The sequence below is a fragment of the Oncorhynchus mykiss genome, chromosome 9 (assembly GCF_013265735.2).
Source record: "Oncorhynchus mykiss isolate Arlee chromosome 9, USDA_OmykA_1.1, whole genome shotgun sequence".
Lineage (NCBI taxonomy): Eukaryota > Metazoa > Chordata > Actinopteri > Salmoniformes > Salmonidae > Oncorhynchus > Oncorhynchus mykiss.
The window spans coordinates 9,050,260-9,077,609 of NC_048573.1; the positions used below are offsets into that span (position 1 = coordinate 9,050,260).

The 27,350-nt window shown below is 41.1% G+C and overlaps 1 protein-coding gene across 3 annotated transcripts in view; it reads right to left on the reverse strand.

The window, feature by feature from the left end:
- Window positions 1-27,104, reverse strand: part of phka1a (phosphorylase kinase, alpha 1a (muscle)) — a 53,651-nt gene extending 26,547 nt beyond the window's left edge. For 2 of the 3 annotated variants that reach the window (XM_036987261.1, XM_036987258.1), the window contains exons 1-9: window positions 26,422-27,104; window positions 13,074-13,232; window positions 12,737-12,784; window positions 12,132-12,300; window positions 11,833-11,915; window positions 11,058-11,138; window positions 5,466-5,564; window positions 4,827-4,973; window positions 3,943-3,996 (exon numbers count right to left, since the gene is read on the reverse strand). In XM_036987261.1, coding sequence (XP_036843156.1) covers window positions 3,943-3,996; window positions 4,827-4,973; window positions 5,466-5,564; window positions 11,058-11,138; window positions 11,833-11,915; window positions 12,132-12,300; window positions 12,737-12,784; window positions 13,074-13,232; window positions 26,422-26,499 — 918 coding nt within the window. In that variant the 5' untranslated portion in view covers window positions 26,500-27,104. The remainder of the gene's footprint in view (window positions 1-3,942; window positions 3,997-4,826; window positions 4,974-5,465; window positions 5,565-11,057; window positions 11,139-11,832; window positions 11,916-12,131; window positions 12,301-12,736; window positions 12,785-13,073; window positions 13,233-26,421) is intronic. The other variant, XM_036987260.1, reaches the window with a different exon arrangement.
- Window positions 27,105-27,350: the final 246 nt, after the last annotated feature.

The window sequence follows — 27,350 nt, forward strand, 5'->3', positions numbered from 1 at the left end:
GATTATGGAGAGAACAATAGGAGATGGATGGATGAAGAGGAGGGAGGGAACAGAACCACAGATTATGGAGAGAACAATAGGAGATGGATGAAAAGGAGGGAGGGAACAGAACCACAGAATTATGGAGAGAGAACAATAGGAGATGGCTGAAAAGGAGGGAGGGAACTGAACCACAGATTATGGAGAGAACAATAGGAGACGGATGAAAAGGAGGGAGGGAACAGAACCACAGAATTATGGAGAGAGAACAATAGGAGATGGATGAAAAGGAGGGAGGGAACAGAACCACAGAATTATGGAGAGAGAACAATAGGAGATGGATGAAAAGGAGGGAGGGAACAGAACCACAGATTATGGAGAGAGAACAATAGCAGATAGACGGATGAAAAGGAGGGAGGGAACAGAACCACAGATTATGGAGAGAGAACAATAGGAGATGGACGGATCAAAAGGAGGGAGGGAACAGAACCACAGATTATGGAGAGAGAACAATAGGAGATGGATGGATGAAGAGGAGGGAGGGAACAGAACCACAGAATTATGGAGAGAGAACAATAGGAGATAGATGGATGAAGAGGAGGGAGGGAACAGAACCACAGATTATGGAAAGAACAATAGGAGATGGATGGATGAAGAGGAGGGAGGGAACAGAACCACAGATTATGGAGAGAGAACAATAGGAGATGGATGGATGAAGAGGAGGGAGGGAACAGAACCACAGAATTATGGAGAGAGAACAATAGGAGATGGATGGATGAAGAGGAGGGAGGGAACAGAGCCACAGAATTATGGAGAGAACAATAGGAGACGGATGAAGAGGAGGGAGGGAACAGAGCCACAGAATTATGGAGAGAACAATAGGAGATGGATGAAAAGGAGGGAGGGAACAGAGCCACAGAATTATGGAGAGAGAACAATAGGAGATGGATGAAGAGGAGGGAGGGAACAGAGCCACAGAATTATGGAGAGAGAACAATAGGAGATGGATGAAAAGGAGGGAGGGAACAGAACCACAGAATTATGGAGAGAACAATAGGAGATGGATGAAAAGGAGGGAGGGAACAGAACCACAGAATTATGGAGAGAGAACAATAGGAGATGGATTAAAAGGAGGGAGGGAACAGAGCCACAGAATTATGGAGAGAGAACAATAGGAGATGGATGAAAAGGAGGGAGGGAACAGAACCACAGAATTATGGAGAGAGAACAATAGGAGATGGATGAAAAGGAGGGCAATAAAACAAAGTACAGTTCCAGGATTATTTTTCTGAGGAGATGTGAGGCGACATGAGAACCTGTGGATGTCGCACCGACTCATTGTTGGAAAAATCCAAAATGCTACGAAAATCAGTCCTTGTGGAAATCTAGATTTTAGTTATTTTTGATACTTTAAACCCTTTACTTTAAGGGTAATGTAAATTATATTGTATGTTTACTTGAGGGAAATGGTTAATATCCAAGTTTTTTTTAAACGTTAGCTAGCATGCCCAACGTGAAAAAGCTAGCTCAAACTTCCCTGACCCGAGTGTGGCAGCTGACTTGACCCAATTCAAGATAACATGCTACAAATCAATTAAATCAGGCTGGTTTAGACACAGAATAATTAGCTAGCTAAAGTAGTTAGCAATGTAGCAGTATAAAGTTATCATTTACAATCAACAGTGTAGTTAGCTATGAATACAAGTAGATGGGATTGTCATTTTGTCGTACGCTGGAAATAACGTTCATAACAGGATCACACTTTCTTCCGATGCGGTTTGATCAGTGGGTATTAGCTGGCCAAAATTACATGAAAAGTGCTCAAAATATATTAACATTATTGCAGTAATTTCACAAGTTCTGAATTTTTATTTTATTTTAGGTAGCAAAAGCAATCAATATCTTATTCTTAACTTGTTGGAAGTGAGGCATCTTGCTGTCGTTTGTTAGCTCTTTCATTTCGAGGCGTTTCTTGATATCCGTGGCCAAGTGCCTTCACTCCCCTCACAGATGGAAAAGCATGTGAATTGTAGATCAATTGTCTACCAATAGTTACAACAATCCACCGATTTTAATCTTTGAGGGGGTGTGAACGAGTACACAGGCGAGAAGGGGTGTGAATTTGGATTGAGATTGGGCTCCTAATAGTAACACAGTCTTCCCATTTTCTAGTTAGTCATCAATCATCGTTGAAGCCGACAGCTGACTTCTCAGATAAATAGCGATATGTTGTTTGTTGTTTGACTTAGCTAGTCAGTTGTCAATACTTTGAGAAAAAGCTGCCAAAATTGTCAATAAAACTGCCAGTATGCTCTGAAATACTGGTAATCAAGGATTGTTTTAAGTGGTCCCAACGATCGTCTGTCACCTCATCATGGATGGAGAGATGAGAGAGCATATTCAACAAGGAGCAAGCAAGGTACAGTATATGCATATTATTGTACAGTGTGATAATTACTTCTAGTAATGATTATTTAATACAAACAATACCGATTATAAATATAGTGACAACAACCAAGCTGAATGGTGTTGTTCTTTTCATGACTCAATGCAATTTGAAAAAAACGTAAAGGAATTTTTGAATTGTTTTCTTCGTTTTTAACTTTAAAAGCTCAAAACTCGGGTTCTGATGAATACATATTTTAGTGATTTTAAAAAGATCTGCATTTGGGATAGTTGAGTCCCAGCTATATAAAAAAATAAAAAATAATAATAATAATAATAATATTAATGGTGAAGTGTTTCCACACAAATAAAGATACCACATTAACGCACATAACAGATTCTTACTACGATGGATAGGTGCTGTTCCTCTGATAAAGCCCATAGTCTGAACACATCCCATGACTGCAGACGCATTTAATCAAATGTAGAAGTGACTATGACTGGTGGGTGGTGAGATATAAATAACGGTTAAATAAATAAACATGTGGAGGGAGGGAGGGAGGAGAGGGAGAGAGGGGAACAGAGAGAAAGATGGAGAGAGAGAGAGAAAGATGGAGAGAGAGAGAAAGATGGAGAGAGAGAGAAAGATGGAGAGAGAGAGAGAAAGATGGAGAGAGAGAGAGAAAGATGGAGAGAGAGAGAAAGATGGAGAGAGAGAGAAAGATGGAGAGAGAGAAAGATGGAGAGAGAGAGAAAGATGGAGAGAGAGAGAAAGATGGAGAGAGAGAGAAAGATGGAGAGAGAGAGAAAGATGGAGAGAGAGAAAGAGAGAAAGATGGAGAGAGAGAGAGAAAGATGGAGAGAGAGAGAGAAAGATGGAGAGAGAGAGAGAGAGAGAGAGAGAAAGATGGAGAGAGTGAGAAAGATGGAGAGTGAGAAAGATGGAGAGAGTGAGAAAGATGGAGAGAGAGGGAGAAAGATGAAGAGAGAGTGAGAGAAAGATGGAGTGAGAGAAAGATGGAGAGAGAAAGATGGAGAGAGTGAGAAAGATGGAGAGAGTGAGAGAAAGATGGAGAGAGAGAGAAAGATGGAGAGAGAGAGAGTGAGAGAAAGATGGAGAGAGTGAGAGAAAGATGGAGAGAGTGAGAATGATGGAGAGAGTGAGAAAGATGGAGAGAGAGGGAGAAAGATGAAGAGAGAGTGAGAGAAAGATGGAGTGAGAGAAAGATGGAGAGAGAAAGATGGAGAGAGTGAGAAAGATGGAGAGAGTGAGAGAAAGATGGAGAGAGAGAGAAAGATGGAGAGAGAGAGAGAAAGATGGAGAGAGAGAGAGAAAGATGGAGAGAGAGAGAGTGAGAGAAAGATGGAGAGAGTGAGAGAAAGATGGAGAGAGTGAGAGAAAGATGGAGAGAGTGAGAATGATGGAGAGAGTGAGAAAGATGGAGAGAGAGGGAGAAAGATGAAGAGAGAGTGAGAGAAAGATGGAGAGAGTGAGAAAGATGGAGAGAGAGGGAGAAATATGAAGAGAGAGTGAGAAAGAGAGAGAGAGAAAGATGGAGAGAGAGAGCATGTTTTTACCTCTTTAGGTGTTTTGTGTCCATCCCTGAGAAACCTACAGCATCCATATCGACCCTGAGAAAAGAGAAAGAGAGCGATGAAAAATGTAAACATGCTCAGCCAAACTCTGCCTAATAGAGTTTGACTTTGATTTATATTGACAACTTAAATAACAAAGGGCCTGAATGTTGATTTGAGCCCCACGTGGAAATCCAACGAAGGGGACAAACTTAACCAATAATAATCTAGGAGAGACACTGGCTGACCCTGACCTGCAGTTCAGATACCATCTTCTTCTTGGTGTTGTTTTCTATGGACTACATAACCCTGTCATAAGGGTTACATTAAAGTACATAACACTGCATAGCCCTGTCAAAAGGGTTACATTATAGTACGTAACACTGCATAGCCCTGTCATAAGGGTTACATTATAGTACATAACGCTGCATTGCCCTGTCATAAGGGTTCCATTATATTACATAACACTGCATAAGCCTGTCATAAGGGATACATACCAATACATATAATATATGCCATTTTCCCTGCCATAAGGGTTAAATAACACGGCATAACACTGCATAGCTCTGTCATAAGGGTGACAAAACACTGCATAGCCCTATCATTAAGGGTGACATAACACTGCATAGCCCTGTCATAAGGGTGACAAAACACTGCATAGCCCTGTCATAAGGGTGACAAAACACTGCATAGCCCTATCATAAGGGTGACATAACACTGCATAGCCCTGTCATAAGGGTGACAAAACACTGCATAGCCCTGTCATAAGGGCGACATAAAACTGCATAGCCCTGTCATAAGGGTGACATAACACTGCATAGCCCTGTCATAAGGGTGACATAACACTGCATAGCCCTGTCATAAGGGTGACATAACAGTGTCCTGACCTGTAGTTTGGATATGATCTTCTCCTTGGTGATGTTGACTATAGAGATGTCCTCTACAGCGAAGGCCGGGTACGAGATGATGGACAGAACACCTGCATCCACCTCTTTAGACATAGATGCCCTGGGAAGCATGGAGTTGAGGATGGACTGAGGAGAGAGAGAGGGAGAGAGAGAGAGAATATTAGAGACACATATTTCCCACAGATTACACAGATCCACAAAGAATTCTAAAACAAATCCAATTTTAATAAACTCCCATATCTACTGGGTGAAATACCACAGTGTGCCATCACAGCAGCAAGATTTGTGACCTGTTGCCACAAGAAAAGGGCAACCAGTGAAGAACAAACACCATTGTAAATACAACCCATATTTATGTTTATTTATTTTCCCTTTTGTATTTGCACATCATTACAACATTGTATATAGACATAATATGACATTTGAAATGTCTTTATTGTTTTGGAACTTATTAAGTGTAATATTTACTGTTAATTTTAATTTTCACTTTTGTTTATTAACTCTGATAAAGGATAACGGAAAACTTAGACAAAACTAATTGAAATGTATATTATGTGTGTCTATACGTGCATGTGTGTGTGTGTGTGTGTGTGTGTGTGTGTGTGTGTGTGTGTGTACCTGACAGTGCTGTATATCGTCAGCCAGAGCGTGCACTACAGACCCTGGTCCTCCTCCGGCTCCAAACAGGTTCAGTTCATCCAGGGCCTCCAGAGCTGCCTGTGGACATAACACCTTCATAAGGACTACATAACACCTTCATAAGGACTACATAACACCTCCACACGGGCTGCTCAACACCTCCACACGGGTTATTTAACCCTGTCACAAGGGCTACATAATATTTTTGTAAGGGCTCGTAACACCATAAGAGCTACATAACCCTATAATAAAGACTACATAACGGTTGGTCCAGATTTTCATACCGTGCCAGTGCCATACTGAGTATACGGTATTACTGGTGGTGCACATAACTGAGCGGCAAAAAAATGCTAACAGGTACTAAGGAATTCCCATAGCAGATGCTAGGTAAATGATAACAGGTACTAAGGAATTCACATAGCAGATGCTAGGTAAATGCTAACAGGTACTAAAGAATTCCCATTGCGGATGCTAGGTAAATTCTAACGAGCGCAAGCGAACATAAACTAATTGCATGTACAGACAACCCTGCTCATAAAGTTATAAAGTTAGCTCCTCACAGTTTGCAGCAAAATGCTGACAGGCTCTTGATCCAGACGGGGCTTCTCTGCTGTTACCAAGATTCAATAAACTTTTCTCTCGCAAGCTGGCCTCTTGGCTAGCAAGTTAGTAAACCAAAAACACAGCTGGAGAGAATTTATTTAAATTTGGCACATCTTGGCAAGTTAACTTAATGTAAGATTATACCGTATAGTTGATCACCTCAATTCAGTTACACAGTAGGAGTGACTCACCTTATGAAGCAACAGCTCTATCAACTGTTGTGAGGAACTACCGGTAAGCTTCATAATGAAAAATAATCAAAAACAGGTGAAATTAACTAACTACCGGAAATTAACTAACTACCGTTTAACTACCGGTAAGCTTCATAATGAAAAATAATCAAAAACAGGTGAAATTAACTAACTACCGGAAATTAACTAACTACCATTTAACTACCGGTTAACTACCGGTAAGCTTCAAAATGAAAAATAATCAAAACAGGTGAAATTAACTAAATACCGGAAATTAACTAACTACCGGAAATTAACTAACTACCGTTTAACTACCGGTAAGCTTAGCTATTTTACCTAGAGCACAAGTTGACGGAGGGCATTTATTTAAAAAGCACAAATATCCAAATTATATTGCGAATCATAATATTGCACATTCAAAAATACCCCGGATTCCGGTATATACGGTATACTGCCTAACCATCCTACATCTTCATAAGGAATACAATGCCCTGTCATAAGGACTACAATGCCCTGTCATAAGGACTACAATGCCCTGTCATGAGGACTACAATGCCCTGTCATAAGGACTACAATGCCCTGTCATAAGGACTACAATGTCCTGTCATAAGGAATACAATGCCCTGTCATAAGGAATACATTGCCCTGTCATAAGGAATACAATGCCCTGTCATAAGGACTACAATACCCTGTCATAAGGACTACAATGCCCTGTCATAAGGACTACAATGCCCTGTCATAAGGACTACAATGCCCTGTCATAAGGAATACAATGCCCTGTCATAAGGAATACAATGCCCTGTCATAAGGACTACAATGCCCTGTCATAAGGACTACAATGCTCTGTCATGAGGACTACAATGCCCTGTCATAAGGACTACAATGCCCTGTCATGAGGACTACAATGCCCTGTCATGAGGACTACAATGCCCTGTCATGAGGACTACATTGCCCTGTCATAAGGAATACAATGCCCTGTCATAAGGACTACAATGCCCTGTCATAAGGACTACAATGCCCTGTCATAAGGAATACAATGCCCTGTCATAAGGACTACAATGCCCTGTCATAAGGAATACAATGCCCTGTCATAAGGAATACAATGCCCTGTCATAAGGAATACAATGCCCTGTCATAAGGACTACAATGCCCTGTCATAAGGACTACAATGCTCTGTCATGAGGACTACAATGCCCTGTCATAAGGACTACAATGCCCTGTCATGAGGACTACAATGCCCTGTCATGAGGACTACAATGCCCTGTCATGAGGACTACAATGCCCTGTCATGAGGACTACAATGCCCTGTCATAAGGAATACAATGCCCTGTCATAAGGACTACAATGCCCTGTCATAAGGACTACAATGCCCTGTCATAAGGAATACATTGCCCTGTCATAAGGACTACATTGCCCTGTCATAAGGACTACAATGCCCTGTCATAAGGACTACAATGCCCTGTCATAAGGACTACAATGCCCTGTCATAAGGACTACAATGCCCTGTCATAAGGACTACAATGCCATGTCATAAGGAATACAATGCCCTGTCATAAGGACTACAATGCCCTGTCATAAGGACTACAATGCCCTGTCATAAGGAATACAATGCCCTGTCATAAGGGCTACGTCAGGTCGTAAGACTGTCAATACAACGACATATCAGATACAACAAACCATCATCACCGTTTTTTTGGGGTGGAAATGACAAACTGTAGAAACCGAAGGATGGTGACAGATGGCTGGTGTAAAACATTGAAACAAAATGGAAAACTACATGTCACTTATATGGTAACAAGAAATGGCACATTACGCTGCTGGTTTCTAGGAATATCCAATAGAAACAGTTAGTAGTATTAATCTATTTATATTCTTGGAAACTCCAGTGACCAACGCTTACAACATGATACTAGGCGAACACAATCAAAGGCATATACCAATGACAGACAAATGTGTGTGTGAAACCCACCCTCTGTCCACCATGAACACATTCTCAGCTGCTTTGTGTGTGTGTGTCTGTGTGTCTGTGTGTCTGTGAGTGGATCGGCCTTAATCTCTTTCATGGCAGCATGCCAGACACATAAGAAGGGGTGAAAAAGGAGTGAGAGAGAGAGGACAGTCCACCCCTCAGAGCCCGGTTCCTCTCTACCCAGTACAGACAGAAGAGGACTGACCACCCCTCAGAGCACGGTTCCTCTCTACCCAGTACAGACAGTAGAGGACTGACCGCCCCTCAGAGCCCGATTCCTCTCTACCCACTACAGACAGTAGAGGACAGTCCACCCCTCAGAGCCCGGTTCCTCTCTACCCACTACAGACAGTAGAGGACAGACCACCCCTCAGAGCCCGGTTCCTCTCTACCCAGTACAGGCAGTAGAGGACTGACCGCCCCTCAGAGACCGATTCCTCTCTACCCACTACAGACAGTAGAGGACAGTCCACCCCTCAGAGCCCGGTTCCTCTCTACCCAGTACAGGACAGTCCACCCCTCAGAGCCCGGTTCCTCTCTACCCAGTACAGACAGTAGAGGACTGAACACCCCTCAGAGCCCGGTTCCTCTCTAGGCTTCTTCCTAGATTCCTAACTTTCCAGAGTTTTTTCCTGGCCAAAGTGCTTCTACACCTGCAATGCTTGCTGTTTGGGGTTTTAGGCTGGGTTTCTGTACAGCACATTGTGACATCGGATGATGTAAAAAGGGCTTTAAAAAATACATTTGATTGACCGAACAGGAATAATTCATGAAAAGAGAGCAACGGGAAGAGTGGGATGAATGAGAGGGGTGAATGGAGGGGTGAATGAGAGGGGTGAATGCAGGGGTGAATGAGAGGGGTGAATGCAGGGGTGAATGAGTACGGAATGTTCAGAGTGTTCCGCAAGCAGGTCAGGTGCTTGTGTGTGTGTGTGTGTGTGTGTGTGTGTGTGTGTGTGTGTGTGTGTGTGTGTGTTCTTTGTTGCTTCACTCTTTTGATCACAGCTTGATAAAGGTTATACAGTGCCTTGCGAAAGTATTCGGCCCCCTTGAACTTTGCGACCTTTTGCCACATTTCAGGCTTCAAACATAAAGATATAAAACTGTATTTTTTTGTGAAGAATCAACAACAAGTGGGACACAATCATGAAGTGGAACGACATTTATTGGATATTTCAAACTTTTTTAACAAATCAAAAACTGAAAAATTGGGCGTGCAAAATTATTCAGCCCCCTTAAGTTAATACTTTGTAGCGCCACCTTTTGCTGCGATTACAGCTGTAAGTCGCTTGGGGTATGTCTCTATCAGTTTTGCACATCGAGAGACTGAAATTTTTTCCCATTCCTCCTTGCAAAACAGCTCGAGCTCAGTGTGGTTGGATGGAGAGCATTTGTGAACAGCAGTTTTCAGTTCTTTCCACAGATTCTCGATTGGATTCAGGTCTGGACTTTGACTTGGCCATTCTAACACCTGGATATGTTTATTTTTGAACCATTCCATTGTAGATTTTACTTTATGTTTTGGATCATTGTCTTGTTGGAAGACAAATCTCCGTCCCAGTCTCAGGTCTTTTGCAGACTCCATCAGGTTTTCTTCCAGAATGGTCCTGTATTTGGCTCCATCCATCTTCCCATCAATTTTAACCATCTTCCCTGTCCCTGCTGAAGAAAAGCAGGCCCAAACCATGATGCTGCCACCACCATGTTTGACAGTGGGGATGGTGTGTTCAGCTGTGTTGCTTTTACGCCAAACATAACGTTTTGCATTGTTGCCAAAAAGTTCAATTTTGGTTTCATCTGACCAGAGCACCTTCTTCCACATGTTTGGTGTGTCTCCCAGGTGGCTTGTGGCAAACTTTAAACAACACTTTTTATGGATATCTTTAAGAAATGGCTTTCTTCTTGCCACTCTTCCATAAAGGCCAGATTTGTGCAATATACGACTGATTGTTGTCCTATGGACAGAGTCTCCCACCTCAGCTGTAGATCTCTGCAGTTCATCCAGAGTGATCATGGGCCTCTTGGCTGCATCTCTGATCAGTCTTCTCCTTGTATGAGCTGAAAGTTTAGAGGGACGGCCAGGTCTTGGTAGATTTGCAGTGGTCTGATACTCCTTCCATTTCAATATTATCGCTTGCACAGTGCTCCTTGGGATGTTTAAAGCTTGGGAAATCTTTTTGTATCCAAATCCGGCTTTAAACTTCTTCACAACAGTATCTCGGACCTGCCTGGTGTGTTCCTTGTTCTTCATGATGCTCTCTGCGCTTTTGACGGACCTCTGAGACTATCACAGTGCAGGTGCATTTATACGGAGACTTGATTACACACAAGTGGATTGTATTTATCATCATTAGTCATTTAGGTCAACATTGGATCATTCAGAGATCCTCACTGAACTTCTGGAGAGAGTTTGCTGCACTGAAAGTAAAGGGGGCTGAATAATTTTGCACGCCCAATTTTTCAGTTTTTGATTTGTTAAAAAAAGTTTGAAATATCCAATAAATGTCGTTCCACTTCATGATTGTGTCCCACTTGTTGTTGATTCTTCACAAAAAAATACAGTTTTATATCTTTATGTTTGAAGCCTGAAATGTGGCAAAAGGTCGCAAAGTTCAAGGGGGCCGAATACTTTCGCAAGGCACTGTATGTTTGTGGCAGGCTTTCTCAGCAGTGTCAGTCATCTTTATAGGCTTTCCCATACAGACCACAATACGACACAAGGAATTACCTTAATCAATAACCTCTCCTCCCTGTGTGTGTGTGTGTGTGTGTGTGTGTGTGTGTGCGTGCGTGTGTGTGTATTCTCACTTTAGCCATGCCGATGGAGCTAGCGTTGAGCTCAGGGATCCCCTGGTTCGTCTTGTCTCCTCGCTCCCACATCCCGTAGTCCTGAAAGAGTATCATTCATAAAGCATTTATAGAGCTTGGTAGAGCATTCATAAAGTATTCATAGAGCTTGGTAGAGCATTCATAAAGTCTTTATAGAGCTTGGTAGAGCATTCATAAAGTATTTAGAGAGCTTGGTAGAGCATTCATAAAGTATTCATAGAGCTTGGTAGAGCATTCATAAAGTCTTTATAGAGCTTGGTAGAGCATTCATAAAGTATTTAGAGAGCTTGGTAGAGCATTCATAAAGTATTCATAGAGCTTGGTAGAGCATTCATAAAGTCTTCATAACCACTGTAAGTAGCAGAGTGAGTAAGCAGAAGGGTCCCATTTTAAATTAAATTACCAACCACTTAAAATGACATTATAGAGCTGTATAGAGCGTTCATAAAGTCTATATTAGCACTACATAGATGCTACAACATCCACAGTTCGTTTCTTCACGTCTCTGAATTTAAACAGAAACTTTCAGCCACTCTGTGAGCTGCCTCGACGTAAAACTATCAAGTCATATCAAATCAAATCTATCTATAAAGCCCTTCTTAGATCAGCTGATATCTCAAAGTGCTGTACTGAAACCCAGCCTAACCCCCCCCCCCCAAAAACAGCAAGCAATGCAGGTGTAGAAGCATATAACCTCTATATTAACTCCTATGACAGTTCATAAACACTACATGGAGACTGAAGAGAAACGTACAGCCACTTTGTAAGCTGCCTCGATGTAGAACATGAGATTCTGTACCACATCCACCTCATCCTGAGTGTAGACGATATGGAGTCCTGCAGGACAGACACGTAAATACGAGATCAACAATTATAAATAACGTTACAAAAACAATACATTTGGTTGCTACGACAACTGGAGACTCAAAAACATGAGGACTAAGTGAGGAGTGGAAGATGATACACACACAGTCCTAGAAGACAAAACATATGAAGACGTCATATGAAGATGTCATAAAGCTTCATAGAGCAGTCATGGAGTGTCCCCTCTACCTGAGGCAGTCATCTGAGCGAGGAACAGCAGGAACAGAGAGGTAGCGTCCACTTGGAGGTGTCCCCACTGATCGTCCCCCACCACGGTAGCACAGGTCCTGGTGTTGTACTTAGCATGGAGGCAGTCCATGGTGCTCTTAGTGTACTTAAACTTCTCCACCTTGTCCAGCTGAGCGAGCGAGCGAGCAAGCGAGCGAGCGAGCGAGAGAGAGGCAGAGAGAGAGACAGAGAGAGAGACAGAGAGACAGAGAGAGAGACAGAGAGACAGAGAGACAGACAGAGAGACAGACAGACAGACAGACAGACAGACAGACAGACAAACACAGACAGACAGACAGACAGACAGACAGACAGACAGACAGACAGACAGACAGACAGACAGACAGACAGACAGACAGACAGACAGACAGACAGACAGACAGACAGACAGACAGACAGACAGACAGACAGACAGACAGACAGACAGACAGACAGACAGACAGACAGACAGACAGACAGACAGAGGGGACCATGTATGTATTACGCATGTATGAGCCTTTAGAATGTGTCATTGTCTTATACAGTGTTTACATCTTGTCCAGCTAGAACCTGTGGGTCGTACCTACCTGTCTCATAATGCACTGTAGAACACCTCTCATTAGTTTCACCACACTCTGGTGGGGAGAGAGAATAGAGAAGAGGAGAGAGAAGAGGAGAGAAGTCATCAACAAGCAGCCATACACCTCCCAATCAGCAGGCAGACAGACCAGAGGACTCGCTAGCCAGGAAGAGAAACAAGACAACTAAGGCTTTGCCACCTGGGACACACACACACAAAAACACACACACACAAAAACTCACACACACACACACACACACACACACACAGAGACGGGGCCCTAAACCGTGAGTCAACAGAACAGTACAGCAGTACAGACACAAACGCGCACACACACACAGTACCTGTTCCAGTTCGTAGGCCTTTGCCTTGTCTTCATCTCTGTCTGCATTCTTCCTGTAGGCCAGACTGAGAGCCCAGACAGACAGGATGCTGTACACGTTGTCTCTCACCCAGGCATCGGGCTGATCTCCACTGGCTGGGAGGAGACCTGTGACTGGGTCCTGGGGAGGAGAGAGGGAAGGGGTTAGGGCTGATCTCCACTGGCTGGGAGGAGACCTGTGACTGGGTCCTGGGGAGGAGAGGGGAGAGAGGGAAGGGGCTTTAAGGCTGATCTCCACTGGCTGGGAGGAGACCTGTGACTGGGTCCTGGGGAGGAGAGAGGAGAGAGGGAAGGGGCTAATTAGGGCTGATCTCCACTGGCTGGGAGGAGACCTGTTACATGTCAGAGGTTAGAGGGGACAGGTCAATGAGATATGGTCATACTGTAGGCATGGTCCCTATAGTGTATTAGGGTTGGGAACTATCCAGATTTCCATTCCTTCATACCGTAAACGGTATTACCAGCAGTAGGGCTGGGCGATATATCAAATGAATTTAAAAGTATGTGTAAGCAAGATATTTATTTTACCGTTATTTAACTAGGCACGTCAGTTAAGAACAAATCCCTATTTACAATGACGGTCTAGGAACAGTGGGTGAACTGCCTGTTCAGGGGCAGAATGACAGATTTGTACCTTGTACCTTGTCAGCTCGGGGGTTTGAACTTGCAACCTTCCGGTTACTAGTTAAACGCTCTAACCACTAGGCTACCCTGCCGCCCCAAATATGGAAATATGCAAATGCATGTATCGCAAGAATACATTTTTTATTTTTTCATGTCAGCTTGTTCTTATGTTGTCTTTGGTCTTGTCTCCTTCGCTCCTTCCCATTTACACACATGCCAAGCTCCTCCATCCCACGCCAAGCTCCTCCCCCACACGCCAAGCTCCTCCCTCCCAGGCCAAGCTCCTCCCCCACACTCCAAGCTCCTCCCTCCCAGGCCAAGCTCCTCCCCCACATGCCAAGCTCCTCCCCCACACACCAAGCTCCTCCCCCTGCTTCTCAAAACAACAAAGATGGAAAATGAATGCTCAGTTTCTGTGGCGTGCAGCATTACGTTACCACGTGTGCTTCAGAGATTATTTATGAGACGTGTTAATGTTCTATAATGGCTGCTACTAGAAGTTGGTCATTATTAGTGAATGTGCATTTTGCATGGTTCTGGTTACATCTGTAACAAAAAAGGCATTTTTATAAAACAGATCAGTGATTATTGCAAAAAAGCAGGTTAAACTGTTTTTATAAAATAATTACATTATTTGTGGGTCTTATGATTGTGGAAGGCTTATATTAAGTTTAGATATAACTTCACAAGCCCTGAATTCATAAGATTATTGCTGACTGTTTGAAATGCAGTGTATTTGACCTTTAATTGTACAACAAAGCTTATTTACAGAAAATGTTTTGTTTTAAATCGAGATATATCTATCGTGAATTGCCCATAGAATTGAAAATAACAATAGAGAAATGATTGAGGCCATATCGCCCAGCCCTAACCAGCAGCAAACACAATGGGTGCCTGAGAGTTGGGCCAGTAAACGAAAGGTTGCTGGACCGAATCCCCGAGCTGACAAGGTACAAATCTGTCCTTCTGCCCCTGAGCAAGGCAGTTAACCCACTGCTCCCCAGGCGCCGAAGACGTGGATGTCGATTAAGGCAGCCCCCCCCACACCCAACTGCACCTCTCTGATTCAGAGGGGTTGGGAACCAGTTGCATCTCTAGGGGCGCTATTTCATTTTTGGATAAAAAACGTTCCCGTTTTAAGCGCGATATTTTGTCACGAAAAGATGCTCGACTATGCATAGATTTTGTCTGTAAGTGCCCCAGAACTCATTCTACAGGCGAAACCAAGATGATACGTCAAACAGTAAATTAGCAGAATTTCTGAAGCTCTGTTTTCTAATGTCTCCTTATATGGCTGTGAATGCGACAGGAATAAGCTTAGACCTTCTGCCGTTTCCCCAAGATGTCGGCAGCATTGTGACGTATTTGTAGGCATTTCATTGGAAGATTGACCATAAGAGACTACATTTTCCAAGTGTCCGCCTGGTGTCCTGCGTCGAAACTGGTGCGCAAAGCCATGTGCAAGTATTTTTCCATTTGATTGAGAGGGGAAACCATGCTTCCACGAACGATATATCATCGAAGAGATATGTGAAAAACACCTTGAGGTTTGATTCTAAACAACGTTTGCCATGTTTTCAGTCGATATTATGGAGTTAATTTGGAAAAAAGTTTGCGTTTTGAGGACTGAATTTTCGTTTTTTTTTGGTAGCCAAATGTGATGTACAAAACGGAGCTATTTCTAATACACAAAGAATCTTTTTGGAAAAACGGAGCATCTGCTATCTAACTGAGAGTCTCCTCATTGAAAACATCTGAAGTTCTTCAAAGGTAAATGATTTTATTTGAAGGCTTTTATGTTTTTGTTGAAATGTTGCGTGCTGGATGCTAACGCTAATGCTAACGCTAAATGCTAACTCTAGCTAGCTACTTTTACACAAATGATTGTTTTCCTATGGTTGAGAAGCATTTTTTGAAAATCTGAGATGACAGTGTTGTTTACAAAAGGCTAAGCTTGAGAGATGGCATATTTATTTCATTTCATTTGCGATTTTCATGAATAGTTAACGTTGCGTTATGGTAATGAGCTTGAGTCTGTATTCACGATCCCGGATCCGGGATGGGGAGATCAGAAAGGTTAAATGCGGAAGACACATTTCAGTTGAAGGCATTCAGTTGTACAACTGACTTGGTATCCCCCTTCCTTTCTGAACTTAAAAATAATAATGTTTTAATGCTAAGAAATGCTAACAAAGGCATTGTGATGTCACACAGGATTTGGAACTTTAGAACCCCTGTTGGCCAATCATTAAACAGGCTCCCGCCATTCCACTCACTGCGAATTTGGACTATTTGTGATAGTATGAAATCACAAACAGATCACTGGGGACTATTTGTTGGCTGTTAAAGTGAACTGTCTAGAAAAAAATGAACTAATCCATCTCTCTCGTTTGTTTGTTTTCCCCACAGTTAACCTGTCTGCAGCCTGACAGACAGGAGACTGTACATGTAACCACAGTTGTTCTCTGTTTCAACATGAAGGCAGGTTTCCTCACTGCACTTTGTCTTCCTCTGTGAGGTTTCAACAACTGCAGTTCTACAGAACTTCTCCACTTTGACAACTGCAGTTCTACAGAACTCCTCCACTTTGAGCAGTGCTACAGAACTTCTCCACTTTGACCCCATAGGCATTTACTATGAGTCTCTCTCATCTTTATCAGTTGGGCTATATCTATTACATGTGTGTGTGAGTGTGCGATGGGGCTGTGATATAACTGACATTTTTGGTAACACCTATTTGTCATGCAAATGGTCACAGTTATTGCCATAATTCTCATTTTTGTTGAAAAAGGTTCTGAGCTTTTAATAACGCATCTTTTAAAGTTAGCTACAACATACCTAATGAATACAAAACATTTTGGTGACACCCCTGTCTCAAAAACAAATGGTTTTGACAGCTTGTAACTTTTGGAAATGAAACTTCTCCTCCCGACTGTGTCATTCATTCGGGATTAAAAGCCACGCCCTGACCCTTGAGATCCTTTATTCTCTATTTTGGTTAGGTCTGGGTGTGACTAGGGTGGGCATTCTAGTTTATTTATTTCTAGGTTGGCTTAGTATGGTTCCCAATCAGAGGCAGTTGTCTATCGTGGTCTCTGATTGGGGATCCTATTTAGGCAGCCTTGTCCCACCTGTTTGGTGTGGGATCTTGTCTATGTATAGTTTACTACATTAGCTTCACGTTTCCTTTTTGCGGTTGTAAGAATTTTGTAGAATTTAAATGTAAAAATTCAAAGTCTTGAATCCGGCGTTGTTTTGCGTATCATTTCATAAAACATTTGCCATTGAATCGGTACATTTAAAATCTCTTCCCAACTATTTTGCAATCTATAATGCAAAGCTGTCCTTAAATTAAACTGGTATATACACTTTTCTTTAACCAATTATGGTCTTTAATTCAGGGCCGACAGACAAATTCCTTACTTTTCTCCCCATTCCACTTGCCTCTTCCATTTTTTTCAGTAATGTTAATTAGTTGGTTGTAATTTTGAGTAGAGCAGACATTTGCATATTTGTGTTAGCTGCATGTGTGACGTAACTCCACCAGTACTATTTATGATATAATTTAAAGACTATAAAAAAAGAGGTATAATGTTGTTTTTTATTTATCTATTACTATATTTGAGTTTAACAACAATATTTGTTGTATGATTTGTTCTGTTTATTTTCTGGTTCCTTTTCAAATAACTTAAAGTGCATGGTTGTAATCTGAATAAAGGTGACATTCTAGAACACGGGGTGAGACATTCTTATTCGGATTTTAGTAGAACTTTTGTGTGACTGAAGTCCTTAGTGAGAGGTCTAATGCTTTAACATTTAATCATTTCTGCCCTCTGAACTCCTATTCCTTATATATAAATAGGCCAGTTTAATTTTGTCTGGCTTGCCGTTCCAAATAAAATTGAATATTTTTTTACTCATATCATTTTAAAAACTGGATGCTAGGTGTAGGCAAGACCATAAGCAAACTGGGATATGACAAAAGAGTTAAATCAGGGCAACCTGGGAAATGACTAAATATTTAAAATCAGGGAACCTGGGAAATGACTAAAGAGTTAATCAGGGTGATTTTTCCACAAATAGACAGGTATTTTCCTTTCCATGGTAGCAAGATCTGATCTATTTTTGCTAACTTTCTATAAAAATGCAGTGAGATTATTTATTTCTTTCGGGATATGTATACCGAGTATGTCCACATCACCATCAGACCATTTTATTGTTAAAATCACGGTAATGTAACATTTTGGTGATCCAATACGTAATATAGTACACGTGTCGTAATTTGGTTGTAATCCAGAGAAGTTAGAAAACGTATCTAGATCCTCTATGAGGCTGTGATCCACATTGTGGATTTAAAAGAAAACATCAATCATCAGCGTACAATGACACCTTGGTTTTAAAGCCATGGATTTCTAGCCCCTTGATATTATTGTCGGATCTGATTTTAATAGCTAACATTTTGATGACCATAATAAATAGATATGCCGATAGTGGACAACCTTGTTTTACTCTTCTTGACAGTTTAAAACTTTCAGAGAAGTAGCCATTATTTACTATTTTACACCTAGGGTGTACATGACTTTACCCATTTGTATAAGAGATTCTCCTAAATGTAAATGTTCCAGGCATTTATATATAAACTCCAGTCCTAGAGGGAATCTCGCTACCTAAACTATCAGAGACCGACCAAGAAGATCTCAACTCCCCCTTCACTCCTGAGGAGGTCCTGGAGGCAATTACCTCCATGCCACCTGATAAGTCCCCAGATGGATTCCCCCAGAGAGTTCTACAAAGCTTTTTGGCCCCAGCTTAGCACTATTTTCATGCTAATGCTGGATGATTTTTGCAAAAATTGAGCTCTCCCAGACTCTATGTACACAGCCCTCATTACAGTGCTGCTATAAAAGACAAGGAGCCTCTATCCTGCTCGTCCTTCCGGCCCATAAGATTGTTGGATTGACTACAGAATAATTACCAAATTGCTCGCCAAAAGACTAAACATTCTTCTTCCCAAAATAATAAAAGCGGACCAAACAGGATTTATTAGAGACAGGTGCTCTTCTGATAACATTCATCATCTTTTTGATATTATTGATCAAGTAAACACACAGAAGACCCCTGTCCTGCTGGCTTCACTGGATGTTGAGAAGATGTTCGACAGGATGGAGTGGAGCTTTCTGTTCTCAGTCTTAGAAAAGTTCAATATGGGCCCAAATGCATAAAGTTCCTATACTGTCATCCAAAAACCATGGTGACTACTAATGGTCTGAATTCTGACAGATTCCCTTTGGGACGTGGCACAAGACAAGGATGCTCACTGTCCCCACTGCTCTACTTGTTGGGGGCAGAACCTTAGGCAGAGTTGATAAGGATCAATCCAAGTATAATGGGTCTTTGGCCTTCAGCACAAGATTTTTCTCTACGCAGATGATGTCTTGCTCTACATATCCAACCCTGAGAAATCCCTCCCATTTTAGACACAATTGCTCAGTACGGCAAGTTTTCAGGATATAAAATAAATTTGAACAAATCCACTGTTTGTCCTCTCAGTCTTACACTCAACAGCTCTATGAAGAAGTTCCAATGGAAGACACAGGGGTTTCAATACCTTGGGATCTTCATAACACCAGATCTGAATGGCCTTTTCAAGGAAAATTATCTCCCACTCCTGGATCGAATCAAGAATGGATCTCCAAACCTGGATCTCCCTCCCAATTAGCCTAGCCGGAAGAATTAATGTCATCAGTATGAACATCCTCCCTAGATTGAACTATTTATTTCAGATGCTCCCATGCTATCTCCCAGTTTCCTTCTTCAAAACAACTAACCAAAGCATTACCAAATTTATATGGGGCAATAAAAAACCTAGGATCAAGTTCTCCACTCTATCGAAACCTGAATCTAAGGTCTAAGGGTGGTCCTGCCCTTCCCTCCCTTCAATTGTACTACTGGTCTGCCCAAATCCACAACATGCTAACATGGATTACAGAACAGACAATAATTTTTATTTTAGATAGAAGTCCTGTGGTTCATTACCCCTCAGCTCAATCATATTCATTCAGAACTTTAGTGAAGTGGGCAACATAGCCAAAACCTTTGTGATTTACAGCACCCTACTAGCATGGAGGGACTGTAAGAAATACCTTGGCATATCCTCCCAAAAATGTTCTCACTCGCAACCCAGACTTGGAAAATACCCTGAGTGATGCCAACTTTCCTCTTTGTCCCCGTTCAGACCCGTTTCATCAGAACACCACTACACTGAAATCCTTTCAAGAGCTCTGCAGTGAATTCAATGTGCCAAGATCCAATTATTATTTTTTTAATCTTCAAATTAGACACGTAACTTCCTCATTTGTGGCGGCAGGGTAGCCTAGTGGTTAGAGCGTTGGACTCGTAACCGGAAGGTTGCAATCCTTGAGCTGACAAGGTACAAATCACTGTTCCTAGGCCGTCATTGAAAATAAGAATTTGTTCTTAACTGACTTGCCAGGTTAAATAAAGGTAAAATAAATGTACTTCCAAGGGGAGGTTTAGAGCTGAATGAAGTTGAGACCCTTCTTGCTACAGCACAATTCATCAACAGAAAAAGACCACTAGAATAGTTTCTGAGAAAGGGAGATCCTGCTATACGCCTTTGAAATGAATCAGGGAAAATGACCTTTGACTATCAGTGATGAGTTATGGGAGGATGGTTGGGACAGGGTATACTGCTCCTCTACTAATGTAACAATGAAAATAATTGAATTACACATTTTTGTAAAATATGTTTTTACACCCCAGTGAGACTCCATATAATGAATACAGACATTTATCCTGATTGTAAAAGATGTACACTACTGTTCAAAAGTTTGTGGTCACTTAGAAATGTCCTTGTTTTTGAAAGAAAAGCACATTGTGTCCATTGAAATAAAATAGATCAGAAATACAGTGTAGACATTGTTAATGTTGTAAATGACTATTGTAGCAAAACACCAGTCTCAACGTCAATAGTGAAGAGGCGACTCCGGATGCTGGCCTTCTAGGCAGAGGTGCAAAGAAAAAGCCATATCTCAGACTGGACGAGAAAAATAAAAGATTAAGATGGGCAAAAGAACACAGGCACTGGACAGAGGAACTCTGCCTAGAAGGCCAGCATCCTGGAGTCACCTCTTCACTGTTGACGTTGAGACTGGTGGTTTGCTGGTACTATTTAATGAAGCTGCCAGTTGAGTACATGTGAGGCGTCTGTTTCTCAAACTAGATACTCTAATGTACTTGTCCTCTTGCTTAGTTGTGCACCGGGGCCTCCCACTCCTCTTTCTATTCTGGTTAGAGCAAGGTTGCGCTGTTCTATAAAGGGAGTAGTACACAGTGTTGTACGAGATCTTCAGTTTCTTGGCAATTTCTCACATGGAATAGCCTTCATTTATCAGAACAAGAACAGACTAACGAGTTTCAGATGAAAGTTCTTTGTTTTTGGCCATTTTGAGCCTGTAATCGAACCCACAAATGCTGATGCTCCAGATACTCAACTGGTCTAAAGAAGGACAGTTTTATTGCTTCTTTAAATCAGAACAACAGTTTTCATCTGTGCTAACATAATTGCAAAAGGGTTTTCTAATGATCAATTAGCCTTTTAAAAGAATAAACTTGGATTAACTAACACAACGTGCCATTGGAACACAGGAGTGATGGTTGCTGATAATGGTCCTCTGTACACCTATGTAGATATTCCATTAAAAAATCTGCCGTTTCCAGCTACAATAGTCATTTACAACATTAACAATGTCTACACTGTATTTCTGATCAATGTGATGTTATTTTAATGGATACAAAATGTGCTTTTCTTAGAAAAACAAGGACATTTCTAAGTGACCCAAAACTTTTGCCGGTAGTTTACCTCTGAAAGTGGAACCTATATGCCTGTATTTTGGAGTTGTTGAGATTACCAGATTTGGGCAATCTATACATACTGCTGCACAGAAAACACTTGATGTACAGTTAGATATGAACCCATGTCTCTATCTTCTTCAGCAGGACTTTGTTCTTGATCCTGACAGAAAATGTGTTTTTGACTATCACATACTTTGCTAAGAAATGTATTGTTCTATTGTGGGTTTCTAATTCTTCTCCTACATTTAAAATGTGGATTGACCAGATTGTTGACTTTCTCCCTCTTGAAAAGCTCACTTATGACCTCCACAAAGAGACAGCCCAGGTTTGACAGACTCTGGTCTCCACTACTCAACTATATGTCACATTGGACAGAGTGAATGGGGTGATTAGGGAAATTAGCAGATACATGTTGTGTAAGGTGCTGTAAAAACTCTTTGCTCGTCGTCTCAGCTAAGGCTGGAAATAGCTAATAGGAACGCTGATAGGGCTGCTGCAAGTTTGTTTGTTTTGTTTGATATTATTTATGTTTTCCACAAGAAAACTTAATAAAACTTTAAATAAAAAAATAAATTAACAGTAGTAGTTGCTTGTAAGGTTGATCATTTATTAGATATATTGTCAAAAGAAACGTGGATTATCATTATTTGGTCCCGTAAAGGTTAATGAGACATATGTGTTTATGGTCCAGTAACATATTTAAAATCATCCATCTACCTTGAGGATCTGTTTGGACAATTTGCAAATTCGGATCAAAATTACTGATCAAAATTACTGTTAATTAATATCATCACCCCTTTTGAGTTTCTTTGCCCACGGGAGAAGTATATTTCACCCCCCCCCCCCCCATCTAAAATTGTTGAATGAGTTTCCTGTAAACAATATCATATATCTATTCTCTTTTAGCCAGGTAAATACTGATAGTCTTTTCTTATTATCTGCAAAGATGTTACAATTATAACTTGCTATACTTATTTCACCAATTACCAATGAGATACAATAATTCATTTGTAATTTTTAGAATAGCCATGGAGTACTCTTTGTGTCTCGTAACATTTGGTTGTCAGTATACAGTTTATCGACTACGAGACCTACACACTTCCCTTTTTAATTTATTCTCCTTGAAGACTGGGTACAAAATTTAGCACCGTTTTGTAATCTCCCTCGGGAAATTATCATTCATGCCTATTTTCGTGCCAGCGAGTCTTTTATCCATTACTGCATCCTTAAAGAAAGCAAATTTGGCAGCGATTAGGCACTCGTATCTATGTCCTTTTTGTCCGAAACAGTGTACACGATCGAGTGGGATTTTATCGACAGCATCGAGTGGGATTTTATCAACAGCATCGAGTGGGATTTTATCGACAGCATCGAGTGGGATTTCATCGACAGCATCGAGTGGGATTTTATCGACAGCATCGAGTGGGATTTTATCGACAGCATCGAGTGGGATTTTATCGACAGCATCGAGTGGGATTTTATCGACAGCATCGAGTGGGATTTTATCGACAGCATCGAGTTGGATTTTGTCAACAGCATCGAGTGGGATTTGAAGCGCTGTAAGAAATCATTCCTTAACTACTTTCAGGAAATTCTCCTTCTCTTTCTTGAATACCAGTAAGTACTAGATTTTACTCTGATAAATCTAGTCTGTATGTCAATTAAATCGTCTCTCAGAAAGATGTTCTCCGTTTTATGTTCATTAACGTCCGTCCATTTTAGCTTGTTTGCGTTTCTCCATTGTCGCAGCTTTTCCGTAACTCATCTTGAGGCTCGCCTTCAACTCCTTTATATATATCTTTACTGACTAACTCAAGTATGCCCAGTTTGTCATTTATCGACTTTAACAAATCACTTTCCAACCTTACCAGTCCCGGTGGTGAAAAGCATAAATTGTCTGTATCCGTCGAGGAGTCGCGTTTTCTTTTAGAGATTGATGCTCCTTGTTTACTCTCCGTCATGTTTGAGTGTTGCTTGTTTTTGTAATATTTGAAGATACATTTCTCTAGCCTTATTTCTTTTATGTTGTTTTCCAGATTGAACGTTATTACCCATGAGTATAAGAAGTTATAATATATACAGTGGGGCAAATAAGTATTTAGTCAGCCACCAATTGTGCAAGTTCTCCCACTTAAAAATATGAGAGGCCTGTAATTTTCATCATAGGTAGACTTCAACTATGACAGACAAAATGAGAAAAAAAAATCCAGAAAATCACATTGTAGGATTGTTAATAAATGTATTTGCAAATTATGGTGGAAAATAAGTATTTGGTCAATAACAAAAGTGTATCTCAATACTTTGTTATATACCCTTTGTTGGCAATGACAGAGGTCAAACGTTTTCTGTAAGTCTTCACAAGGTTCTCACACACTGTTGTTTGTATTTTGGCCCATTCCTCCATGCAGATCTCCTCTAGAGCAGTGATGTTTTTGGGCTGTTTCTGGGCAACACAGACTTTTAACTCCCTCCAAAGATTTTCTATGGGGTTGAGATCTGGAGACTGGCTAGGCCACTCCAGGACCTTGAAATGCTTCTTACGAAGCCACTCCTTCGTTGCCTGGGCGGTGTGTTTGGGATCATTGTCATGCTGAAAGACCCAGCCACGTTTCATCTTCAATGCCCTTGCTGATGGAAGGAGGTTTTCACTCAATATCTCACGATACATGGCCCCATTCTTCTTTCCTTTACACGGATCAGTCGTCCTGGTCCCTTTGCAGAAAAACAGCCCCAAAGCATGATGTTTCCACCCCCATGCTTCACAGTAGGTATGGTGTACCTTGGATGCAACTCAGCATTCTTTGTCCTCCAAACACAACAAGTTGAGTTTTTACCAAAAAGTTATATTTTGGTTTCATCTGACCATATGACATTCTCTCAATCTTCTTCTGGATCATCCAAATGCTCTCTAGCAAACTTCAGACGGGCCTGGACATGTACTGGCTTAAGCAGGGGGACACGTCTGGCACTGCAGGATTTGAGTCCCTGGCGGCGTAGTGTGTTACTGATGGTAGGCTTTGTTACTTTGGTCCCAGCTCTCTGCATGTTATTCACTAGGTCCTCCCGTGTGGTTCTGGGATTTTTGCCCACCGTTCTTGTGATAATTTTAACCCCACGGGGTGAGAACTGGGGCTCCACGCAAGATCGAGGGAGATTATCAGTGGTCTTGTATGTCTTCCATTTCCTAATAATTGCTCCCACAGTTGATTTCTTCAAACCAAGCTGCTTACCTATTGCAGATTCAGTCTTCCCAGACTGGTGCAGGTCTACAATTTTGCTTCTGGTGTCCTTTGACAGCTCTTTGGTCTTGGCCATAGTGGAGTTTGGAGTGTGACTGTTTGAGGTTGTGGACAGGTGTCTTTTATACTGATAACAAGTTCAAACAGGTGCCATTAATACAGGTAACGAGTGGAGTACAGGGGAGCCTCTTAAATAAGAAGTTACAGATCTGTGAGAGCCAGAAATCTTGCTTGTTCGTAGGTGACCAAATACTTATTTTCCACCATAATTTGCAAATAAATTCATTAAAAACCCTACAATGTGATTTTCTGGATTTTTTAAATTCATTTTGTCTGTCATAGTCGAAGTGTACCTATGATGAAAATTACAGGACTCTCATCTTTGTAAGTGGGAGAACTTGAGCAATTGGTGGCTGACTAAATACTTTTTTTGCCCCACTGTAGTCTAATTTACAGATATTGAATATTACGTTTTTATCTTGAGACGATCTGCACCGCTGTGTTCAGTCCACCATCTTGGAATCTTACAAAACAGGTGATTACTTGATACATTGGAAAGAATTTACGAAAAAAGTAAGCAAACTAGAATGCTATTTGGCCCTAAACAGAGAGTACACAGTGGCAGAATACCTGACCACTGTGACTGACCCGAAAATAAGGAAAGCTTTGACTATGTACAGACTCGGTGAGCATAGCCTTGCTATTGAGAAAGGCCGCCGTAGGCGGACATGGCTCTCAAAAGAAGACAGGCTGTGTGCACACTGCCCACAAAATGAGGTGGAAACTAAGCTGCACTTCCTAATCTCCTGCCAAATGTATGACCATATTAGAGACACATATTTCCCTCAGATTACACAGATCCACAAAGAAATCAAAAACAAATCAAATGTTGATAAACTCCCATATCTATTGGGTGAATTAGGCCGTCATTGTAAATAACAATTTGTTCTTCGCTGACTTTCCTAGTTAAATAAATGTAAAATCAAATGTTTTTATTTTTATTTTTTAAATACCACAGTCTGACATCACAGCAGCAAGATTTGTGACCTGTTGCCACAAGAAAAGGGCAACCAGTGAAGAACAAACGACATTGTAAATACAACCCATATTTATGTTTATTTATTTTCCTTTTTTAACTATTTGCACATAGTTACAACACTGTATATAGACATAATATAACATTTGAAATGTCTTTAATCTTTTGGAACTTCTGTTATAGTAATATTTACTCTTAATATTTTATTGTTTATTAAATTTTTGTTTATAATCTATTTCACTTGCTTTGGCAATGTAAACATATGTTTCCCATGCCAATAAATCCCTTACGTTGAAATGGAATTGAGAGAGAGAAATAAATAAGAATAAGTGATACGTCGTTTCAAAGGGAGCTTTTGTGAGATTTCTCTAAAACCAATGATCACGCTATGTAAACATGAATGTTCTGCAAGCTGGTGTGTGCAACAGTCAACATGTCCCAACCCCACAGACAGTAGGTTAGTTTAGAGGTCAGAATGGATGGCCCTAAAAAATATATAGCGTTAGCAGAAGGGACAACACATAAACAACCCTCACTTGATGTCGGAGTATGGTTTGATGCACTATCCGGGCATAGTTGTCCAGTTTCACTCCCGAGTTGCTTCGACTTCTCATGTTGTTGGGTTGATGATACTCGTCCGTATCCGTGGTTGAGCAGAGAAAAGGAAGCTTTGAGTTCTCCCCGAGACTCGCTTCGGCATTAGCCTACTTCACAAATATCTCTATTGTTTGACACAACGAACAAGACAAGACGAAGTTGAGAGGTGATAGGAAACGTTAAGTTACAAATGTTACAGTAGTAGTCTACTATCGCTGCACCGCCTCCAAACGTCCTGGTATCGATGAGCGAGCTATGGCTGCAACATAATTAACACTGTAGGCTGAAATCCGATATCGTCCTGAAAATAAAAACACCATCAGCTGTTCCAACCCAGAAGTTCCACGAATCAACCTGGTACAAGCAGAGAAACCATACACAACCCGCTCTGTGTTTCGACTGTATCGCATTTGTTGCTGTCGAATTCTTCAGACAGCGAGTTTCTGCAGAGAGAAAAAATAACCTCTTAACTAATGTAACATGGTGCGAACTAAAACCAGGAAGAGTGCAAAACTATTCAAACTATTACACAATCAAACTGACAACTGAAACAATAACCCAAAATATTGTATCCGTAATTTATAAAGATATAATTATGGTATAGTCACTGGGAGATTTGAGGCGTGTTATTGGAGATATGTAGGCAACTGTTTTGTTTTTAGGTGTCTGCAAGGACAGTGGGATGGAGCGTCGATTGTTTTACGACACAGTACCAGACAAACGTTTATTTTTACTGTTTTCTACATTGTATAATAATAGTGAAGACATCAAAACTATTAAATAACACATATGGAATCACGTAGTAACCAAAAAAAGTGTTAAACAAATCCATATAGATTTTATATTTGAGATTCTTCAAAGTAGCCAC